The sequence below is a fragment of the Trachypithecus francoisi genome, unplaced genomic scaffold (assembly GCF_009764315.1).
Source record: "Trachypithecus francoisi isolate TF-2019V2 unplaced genomic scaffold, Tfra_2.0 Lachesis_group3, whole genome shotgun sequence".
NCBI lineage: Eukaryota > Metazoa > Chordata > Mammalia > Primates > Cercopithecidae > Trachypithecus > Trachypithecus francoisi.
In genome coordinates this window covers 33184551-33194482 of record NW_022681468.1, presented here as the reverse complement: position 1 = coordinate 33194482, position 9932 = coordinate 33184551, and the positions used below count along the sequence as shown (strand labels likewise).

Below are 9932 nucleotides of genomic sequence, written 5' to 3'. Positions count from 1 at the left end.
GCAACCGAGGCCCCACCCCTTCACTGAGGAAAGTAAATAAGACCCTCCAAGAATTTTGCTGTCGCTCCACCTCAACAACTGCGTAAGGGGCGTGGCTATAATTAGGGGAGGGGCTGGGCGAAGATTGCCCTATGAGGCGAGGGAATGAGACGTGGCTGCGAGTTGGGGATAGGGTTTCTCTTTGGGGGCGTGGCTTATGGATCCTCGTTTTCCCGCCGACGGTTGGCCACGTCACGTGACATGGGTTGGAAGATGGCGTCTCCCACAGACGGTAAGAGCCGGCTTAGCGATCTTTGCCTGCAGCCTCCTTCTTTGCTCCATGGGGAACATCCACTGTCTCTGCCCCTCGAACATACATTTCTTTCTTGGGCTCTTCTCCTTTCCCTTTTGCTTTTTTTCTTGCGATCCATCACCGTCTTCAGCTCACCGGTTCTTCGCAGCAGCTTCAGAGGTGCCCAGTTTCCCCGCTCTGTACCAGGCGTGTGGAGGAGGGCACTAGGGAGGGACTCATTCTGGGTAAAAGGACAAGGGGTCGCCCTGGCCCTTCCTTATCTCTATTTGGGCGAGGCTGAGGGTCGAGGAGGAGATGTTGCTGGAGGACGTGCCTTACTGTAGTTTTCTCCTTGGGGTATCCCATTGAAAGGATCAGTTCTCTTCTGATTGAGCGCACGGATGGAACGATTCTCAAACCCTCGCAGGGGCTGCTGGCTGACCCCATCTCGATAGTGAACCGCAAGAGAAACGTGATCTCTCTGCTGTCTCCTCAGTTTGGGACCATTGCCGTGGCAGCAAAGAAGCGGGGGACGTTCTCGGCCCCTCGCCTTGAGAGTCGCCCAGAGAATGAGTATTGAGCTTTTAAGTGTTGTCTTGCACAGGTCGCAACCGCTCTTCCATCTGCTTTACGTGTTGTTTCTTAAGGCTGAGTGAATGAACGATTTCTGTTTATATGTTGTGTAAAATGCAAGTCATCTCAAGTAACAGGTTGTTTTGGTAAATTCCCATGCTTTTGCTCTTGGTTCTGCTTTAGAGAGGGTCTTGCAGTCATTTTTAAACTCATTTTTAGTTCTACCATCCCCATCCCAACTATATATCGATTTTATTGATATATAGGTTTCCCTCCCTTAGACAAACAGATTTTGTATTTGGAAGGAATCTTGGAAGTTCATTGCAGGAATGAAGAAATTGAAGCCAAGATGAGCTGTATTGAGTACCTACTACATGAAAGGCATAAGGCTAGGTGCTTTGGGAGACCAAAAGATGACTCAAACATATGCACTTTTTTTTTTTTCCAGTTTCAGTTCTCTTTTTAGATGTCACTTCCCAAAGAGTTTTTCTTAGAACACAGTATCTGGAGTTGCCCTTCCCCACCATTATTCACTGTCTCAGTATCTTCCTTGTCAGCATAGTTACTATGTTAACTTTGACCCTTTTACGCTAGATTATAAACTACAAGTTTGTCTTGTTCATAGCTGGATCCCAGGTTTAGCACAGTGCCTGATGAACAGCAGGTCTTTAATTAACATTTATTGAAAGATTGATTAGATATGTGCAGAAATAATACATTACTTGATCTTAAGTTTTACGTTTAACCGAGTCTTAAATTTTGTAAGCACAGGTACATACTGTATTAGAAATTATGGCCGGGCGTGGTGGTTCACACTTCTAATCTCAGCACTTTGGGAGGCTGAGGCAGGCAGATTGCCTGAGCTCAGGAGTTGAAGATGAACCTAGACAACATGGTGAAACCCCATCTCTACAAAAAAATACAAAAATTATTTGGGTGTGGTGCCACGCACCTGTAGTCCCAGCTACTTGGGGGGCTAAGGCAAGAGAATCGCTTGAGCCTGGGGGTGGAGGCTGCAGTGAACCATGTTCATGCCACTCTACTCCAGTCTGGGTGACAAAGCGAGACCCCGTCTCAAAAACAAAAGGAAAAACAAGAAATTTTGGATGTTTGGAGTCAAAAGAGATTCTCCTTCCTGGGGGCTCTCTTGCAAAAATCTCCTTCTCTTGCCAGAAAGAAAGGCATTTAAAAAGGCAAGGGAATAGGGAGTTATTGTTAATGGGTACCAAATTTCAGTTTGGGAAGGTGAAAGTGTTCTGGAAATGAATGTGATGATTGCACAATTAATGTACTTAATACCACTGAACTGTATACTTAAAAGTTATTAAAATGGTAAAATTTATGTATATTTCACCACAGTTTTTTTTTAAAAGCCAAGTAATAGAAATAGAGGTAATTGTTGTTAAATTTTTTAGTTTATTTTTAAATTGTTTTTACAAATTTTGGGGATTTTAGAGATGTGTTCCTTGAGTTTGATTTTTTTTTCCTTGTCTTCTCTCAATTTAGTTTCCTTTCTTTGGCCAGGAGGAGTATTAAAAATATTAAATTTTTTTCCTTTGGTCTTCTAGCCATCCCTATGGTCACTTTATTTGCACTCTTGATTTTTAAAAGTTTTCATTCTCATCTCTTAAAAAGTTTCACTCCTCTCCACCTAATGTTTTCTTTTAATCTGAAAAAATCAAGTCAAGCACTTTGAACTTAAATTCAACTTCTCAGTAAGTATCTCATTCCAAAATATTCCATGGCCTAGCTCTCTCACTTCTATTTTTAGTGTTCCACCTGTCACTGTCTTTAAAATTTAATTCAGATAATACTGACTTGAAAATGTTTGTCATTTACTCTTTTGTCTTTTTTGTGATAAATTTGCTGGAGCTTCTTTGAAAAGGAGAAAACTGAAATTCAAATACAGCCATCTAATTACTTAATTTATGAGAGTAAGACTCACAGCAGAGTCTGAGTTCTATCCCAGACTGTGGTATCATAAGGTCACCCATGTAGGTTATTAGATTGTACCCCCAATAATTTTTTTTTAAACTTTCTTTTAGAGATAGGGTCTCTCTCACTCTATTGCCCATGCTGAAATGCAGTGGTATGATTATAGCTCACTGCACCCTCAAAAGGCTCAAGCTATCCTCCCGTCTCAACCTCCCAAGTAGCTGGTACTATAGGCTCACACCACCATGCCCAGCTAATTTATCATTATTATTATTATTATTTATTTTGTTTTGAGACGGAGTCTCACTCTGTCACCCAGGCTGGAGTGCCGTGGCACGATCTCGGGTCACTGCAGTCTCTGCCTCCTGGGTTCAAATAATTCTCATGCCTCAGCCTCTCCAGTAGCTGGTATAACAGGCACACACCACCACACCTGGCTAATTTTTGTATTTTTAGTAGAGACAGGGTTTCACCATGTTGCCCAGGCTAGTCTCAAACTCTTGACCTCAGGTGATCCACTCATTTCAGCCTCCTAAAGTGCTAGGATTACAGACGTGAGCCACTGTGCCCCGCCTTATTATTTTTTGTAGAGATGAGTCTCACTATGTTGCCCAGGCTAGTCTCAAACTCCTGGGCTCAGACAATCTTCCTGCCTCGGCTTCCCAAAGCACTGGGATTCCAGACACGAGCCACCACATCTGGCCCAATAACTTTATTTTTGTTATGGTTGAACATTCCTCAGAAATTGGTAACAAAGAGAAGCTAATTTTTGATGCTTTAGTTAAGGCAGTGTATTAGTTGAGTTCTTTACAATTAAAATGCCATTGGAAATTCCTTTGGGATATTTGGCAAAACAAATTCAGTTTAGAGAAAAGTACATGTTGAAAAATTTTGTATGTATGTATATTTTCTGGGGAGTGAGTTATTTTTTTCCCCAGATTTCCAAAGATGTGGCTTACTCAGAAAATGTTAAGAACTGCCGTTTATAGCATTAAATGAACTAGTTATGCAACTGGTTAGCATACTGAGCATACAATAAAAACTCAACGAATGTTAATATTGAGTACTACTCTGTGCAAGGGAAGAGTGGAAGAGAAATGATGTCAAAGAATTAGGCAGAGGCTGAGTAAGATTTTATAGAGTATGGTAGATACACATTCACAGATTTAACTGGGAGGAACTTTAAGCTGGAGAGTGACACGAACTGATTGACATTTAAAAAAATCATTTCTGGCCTCTTTATGGAGAATAGATTTGGGGGCGTGAAGGGGAAAGGGTAAGAATGGGAGCAGAGAGATCTGTTAAGAGGCTGTTGAAGTAGTCCAAGAGGAAAGTGGTGGTTCCTCGGGTTATTTGATTTCAAGGTGTATTTTGAAGGTAGAAATGACTAGATTTACTCATGGATTGGTTATGGAAGGGTAAAGGAAAAGAATGCATGAAGGATGACATCTGGGTTTTCGATTTGAGAAGTAGAATTTATGGTAGTGCTGTTTCTTGAGATGGGAGAAGATTGGGGGAATATGGTTTTGAAGATAATTAGGTTTAAGTGGGTTTTTTTTTTTTTTTTTTTTTTTTTGAGACAAGGTGTTGCTCTATCACCCAATCTGGAGTGCAGTGGTGTGATCTTAGCTCACTGCAGCCACCACCTCTGGGCTCAAGCCATCCTGCCACCTCAGCCTCCCAAGTAGCCGGGACTACAGGCTGACACCACCACACCTGGCTAATATTTTGCTTTTTGTAGAGATGGGGTTTCGCCATGTTGGCCAGGCTGGTTTCAAACTCAAGCAATCCACCCACCTCGGCCTCCCAAAGTGCTGGGATTACAGGCATGCACCACTGCATCTGACCTTAAGCGGTTTTTTCATATGTAAATAGAGAGCGATTCAAATAACTACTTGGACATAAACCTTTGTAGTTCTTTAGAAAGGTGGGAATGGAAATATAAATATGGAATCATTGGCATACAGATGAAGATAAAGTCCTCATGTTGAAATAGGAGAGTTCCCTAACCCCAGGATATGCGACAGGGGTGTGGCTTGTCTTTGTGCAGTCAAACCTTTTACGGGAGGGGGAGCATGCAGATGGGCGGGTGTAGGAGTCAGGGCAAGCACTTTTGGGCTCCATTCCCATGGTAGCATCTAGGGGTGGGTGACTCCCAAAGCCCAAGTGGGCATGTATAACAGTGCACTCTTTTTTTTTTGTTTTTTTGAGATGGGGTCTCGCTCTGTTGCCCAGGCTGGAGTGCGGTGGCGTGATCTTGGTTCACTACAACCTCCACCTCCCAGGTTCAAACGATTCTCCTGCCTCAGCCTCCCTAGTAGCTAGGATTACAGGTGTGTGCCCCCACGCCTGGCCAATTTTTGTATTTTTAGTAGAGACAGGGTTTTACCATGTTGGCCAGGCTGGTCTTGAACTCCTGACCTCAAGTGATCCACCCGCCTCGGCCTCCCAAAGTGCTGGGATTACAGGCATGAGCCACCATGCCCTGTCAGTGCACTCTTAGCTTTGCTGTCTGTAGATGCTTAAGTGTTAAGTGGCTCAGTGCCCTCTTGGTACCAGGGTCCTTGTCTGGTGTCCAGGAAAAATCAGATTGCGCATGGACTTGAAGGATGGTGAATGTGTGCGTTTTATTGGGTGGTGCAGGTGGCTCTCAGCGGGATGGATGGGGAGCTGGAAAGGGGAGGGAGTGGGAAGGTAATCTGTCCCTGGAGTTTGGCTATCTAGTGGCTGATCTCATATCTGACTGTCCCCAGCCAAACTCCTCTTGGCATTCAGATGCTCCTTCTCTTCTCTCTGCAGTTCTTCTGCCCTCTGTTCATCTCCTTGTGGAGCCTGGAGTTTGGGGTTTACATGGGTATAGAATAGTGGGGCATGGTGGGCCAAAAGGCAACTTTTGGGCATGAAAACAGTAATGCCTGTTCCCATTTCTGGCCGCAGGTTTCCAGGCTTGAGGGTGGGGCCTTTGCTCTGTTGGGAACCACCCTCTTCTTCTACCCAGTATTTTCCTGTTTTCTGTGTGTTTCAATTTATGCCACTAAAGTGAGGTAGAGAGAGGAGCCAGTGTAGGATGGGGCCTGAATGAAAAAGGAGAAGGAAAAAGGAGAGTCAATGAGGTAGGAGAGAAACCAGCACAGTAGTTTTATAGAAGCGAGGAGTAGTATTTCAAGGAAAATGGTCAGTGTGTGGGTGCTGCAAAGACATCACATGAGACAGAACAGGCTGAGTATGGTGGCTCACACCTGTAATCCCAGCACTTTGGGAGGCTGAGGCAGGTGGATCACCTGAGGTCAGGAGTTCGAGACCAGCCTGGCCAACATGGCGAAACCCCATCTCTACTAAAAATACTAAAAATAAAAAATTAGTGGGGCATGGTGGCATGTGCCTGTCATCCCAGCTACTTAGGAGGCTGAGGCAGGAGAATCACTTGAACCTGGGAGGCTAAGGTTGCAGTGAGCCTAGATCACGTTATTACACTCTAGCCTAGGAGACAAGAGCGAAACTTCATCTCAAAAAAAAAAAAAAAAGATGGAATAGAGAAGTGACCTCTGGATTTGGCAACATAGGTCATAGATGCCTTGACAACAGCAGTTTCTATGTATGTAGGGACAGAAGCCTGATTGTTGTACACTAAGGAGAGAGGGTGATGTAAGGAAGTAGAGACAGCAGAAAAGACAACATAAGAACTTTTGCAGTGAAGGGGGTATGGAAGAGGTCATGGAGTCAAGGGAGAGGGTTTTTGGTTTTCTTTTCTTTTTTTTTTTTTTTGAGGCGGAGTCTCGCTCTGTCCCCCGGACTGGAGTGCAGTGGCCGGATCTCAGCTCACTGCAAGCTCTGCCTCCCGGGTTTACGCCATTCTCCTGCCTCAGCCTCCCGAGTAGCTGGGACTACAGGCGCCCGCCACCTCGCCCGGCTAGTTTTTTGTATTTTTAGTAAAGACGGGGTTTCACCGTGTTAGCCAGAATGGTCTCGATCTCCTGACCTCGTGATCCGCCCGTCTCGGCCTCCCAAAGTGCTGGGATTACAGGCTTGAGCCACCGCGCCCGGCCTTCTTTTTTTTTTTTTAAGCCGTGTCCCACTTTGTCATCCAGGCTGGAGTGCAGTGGGACAAACAGAGCTCACTCACTGCAGCTTTGACCTGCCAGGCTGAAGTCATTCTCCCACCTCAGCCTCCTGAGTAGCTGGGACTGACTACAAGGGTACACCACCATGTCCAGCAGGGTTTCACTGTGTTGCCCAGGCTGGTCTTGAACTCCTGAGCTCGGCCTCCCAAAGTGCTGGGATTATAGGCATGAGGCACCCTGCCTGCCCTGGTCGTTTTTTGTTTTTTTTTTTTTTTTTTTGAGATGGAGTCTCATTCTGTTGCCTGGGCTGGAGTGCAGTGGTGCGATCTTGGCTCACTGCAACCTCTGCCTCCCAGGTTTAAGTGATTCTCGTCCCTCAGCCTCCTGAGTAGCAGTGATTACAGGCGCCTGCCACTACACCCAGCTAATTTTTTGTATTTTAGTAGAGACGGGGTTTCACCATGTTGGCCAGGCTGGTCTTGAACTCTTGACCTTGTGATTCACCTGTGTTGGCCTCCCGAAGTGCTGGGATTACAGGTGTGAGCCACCATGTCTGGCTGGGTTGTTTTTTTTTTTTAAGCACATATTCTGCAACCGGCTTGATTGCTACTGAGCATGAGGCTAGAGAAGGTAGAAACTGATGGTACATGAGAAAGATGATATTCAAGTGATGTCCTTGACAAAGCAAGAGAAGATGGCATCTAGAGTGCTATCAGAAGAGTCTGTTTCATGGAAGTAGAAACACTTAATTCATTCTAACTGGAGGAAAGCACAAGAGTGTGAATGAAGATGCAGGTGGGTTTATTGATACTCATTTTTCTTAACATTCCCAATAAAATATCACTCTCATTCATAGATTGAAAGAGTGAGGTTTGGTAAGGGAGAATGATGTATTTGTATTCTATCACGGACCAGTGGCATCAATAGTTACAGAACTCATATCTCTAGACTTCCAGGTGAGTGTTCCAGTTTATGTCCTTTGAGACTGAAGTGTCATATACATTAATGTGTTTCCTGTCTTCTTGGTTCATCTGGATGTTTTGTTCTAGGGACAGATCTGGAAGCATCTTTACTAAGTTTTGAAAAACTTGACCGTGCCTCACCAGATCTTTGGCCAGAACAATGTAAGTTTTTGCTTTCTTTATATTAGAGTCAATGTAGGAGAAACAATATTCCTTTTTAAAGAGATTTTTAAAGAGTTATCATTTATTTATTTGGTAAATTTTTATTTATTTTGAAGCTAGTCAAATTTAGCAGTGGGGGATTGTATACAAACTTTAGTGACACTAACATTAATAAGTTCTGATAACTGGCTGAGCCTGTTGGCTCATGCCCGTAATCCCAGCACTTTGGGAGGCCAAGTTGGGAGGATTACCTGAGGTCAGGAGTTTGAGACCAACGTGGCCAACATGGCGAAACCCTGTCTCTACTGAAAAAAAAAAAGAAATATTACCTGGATGTGGTGGAACACGCCTGTAATCCCAGCTACTCAGGAGGCTGAGGCATGAGAATCTTTTGAACCCAAGAGGCGGAGGCTGCAGTGAGCAGAGATCGTGCCACTGCACTTCAGCCTGGGTGACAGAGTGAGACTTTGTCTCAAAAAAAAAAAGAAGTTTTGATAACCCACTACCATCAGACCAGCCTGAAGAGTTATCATTTAACTTTAATGATTGAAGTTTTATTTTATTTCAAAGAGAAGAGACTGAAGTCCAGTGTTAAGAGTAGCTGTTTGGTGGTTTAATTTTTTCAGAACACAGTGTAACTCAGAAAATAAGGAGCCTTTAAACAATAATAATTGTTTTGTTTGAACCAGAGTCTCTCTCTGTCTCCCAGGGTAGAGTGCAGTGGTACACTCGGGTCACTGCATCCTCTGCCTCAGGATTCAAGCGATTCTCCTGCCTCAGCCTCCCAGGTAGCTGAGACTACAGGTCTGTGCCACCACGCCCTGCTAATTTTTTGTGTTTTTAGTAGAAACGGGGTTTCACCATGTTGGCCAGGTTGGTCTCGAACTCTTGACCTCAGGTGATCCACCCACCTCGGCCTCCCAAAGTGCTGGGATTACAGGTGTGAGCCATCATGCCTAGCCAACAATAATAATTATTATTTTACATATATACTTTTTTTCTTTAGATGGAGTTTTGCTCTTGTTGCCCAGACTGGAGTGCAATGGTGCGGTGTGGGCTCACTGCAACCTCTGCCTCCTGGGTTCAAGCGATTCTCCTGCATCAGCCCCCTGAGTAGCTGGGATTACAGGCATGCGCCACCACGCCCGGCTAATTTTTTGTATTTTTAGTGAGCCAGGGTTTCGCCATGTTGGCCAGGCTGATCTCAAACTCCTGACCTCAGGTGATCCTCCCACCTCGGCCTCCCAGAGTGCTGGGATTATAGGTGTGAGCCACCATGGCCAACCATTAATTACTTTTTAAAACTACATTTATAGGCTGGGCGCAGTGGTTCATGCCTGTAGTCCCAGCACTTTGGGAGACCGATGTGGGTGGATCACTTGAGGCTGGGAATTTGAGACCAGCCTGGCCAACATGGTGAAACCCAAAAATACAAAAATTAGCTGGCCCTGGTGGTGCACACCTGCCATCCCAGCTATTCAGGAGGCTGAGGCATGAGAATTGCCTGAACCCGGGAGGCAGAGGTTGCAGTGAGCCAAGATTACACTACTGCACTGAGTCTGGGCAACAGAGAAAGACTCTTTCTCAAAAAAATCCCCCAAGCTATATTTGTTTGTTTGTTTGTTTATTTGAGATGGAGTCTCGTTCATGTCGCTCATGCTGGAGTGCAAAGGTGCAGTCTTGGCTCACTGCCACATCGAGCTCACTGCAGCGTCCACCTCCCTGGTTCAAGTGATGCTCATGCCTCAGCCTCCTGAGTAGCTGGGATTACAGGCACTCGCCACCACGCTTGGCTAATTTTTGTATTTGTAATACAGACAGCTTTTCACCAAATAGGTTGGTCTTGAACTCCTGACCTCAGGTGATCCGCCCACCTCGGCCTCCCAAAGTGCTGAGATTACAGGAGTGAGCCACCACACCCGGCCCCCAAAACTACATTTATAAGAAATTCACATAATACTGAGATAC

General features: G+C 44.9%; 1 protein-coding gene across 2 annotated transcripts in view; it reads left to right on the top strand.

Moving 5' to 3' along the window:
- Window positions 1–73: 73 nt before the first annotated feature.
- LIN52 (lin-52 DREAM MuvB core complex component) overlaps window positions 74–9932 on the top strand; it is a 117254-nt gene continuing 107395 nt past the window's right edge. The window contains exons 1-2 of one of the 2 annotated variants that reach the window (XM_033187501.1): window positions 74–271; window positions 7890–7964. In XM_033187501.1, coding sequence (XP_033043392.1) covers window positions 145–271; window positions 7890–7964 — 202 coding nt within the window. In that variant the 5' untranslated portion in view covers window positions 74–144. The remainder of the gene's footprint in view (window positions 272–7889; window positions 7965–9932) is intronic. The other variant, XM_033187500.1, reaches the window with a different exon arrangement.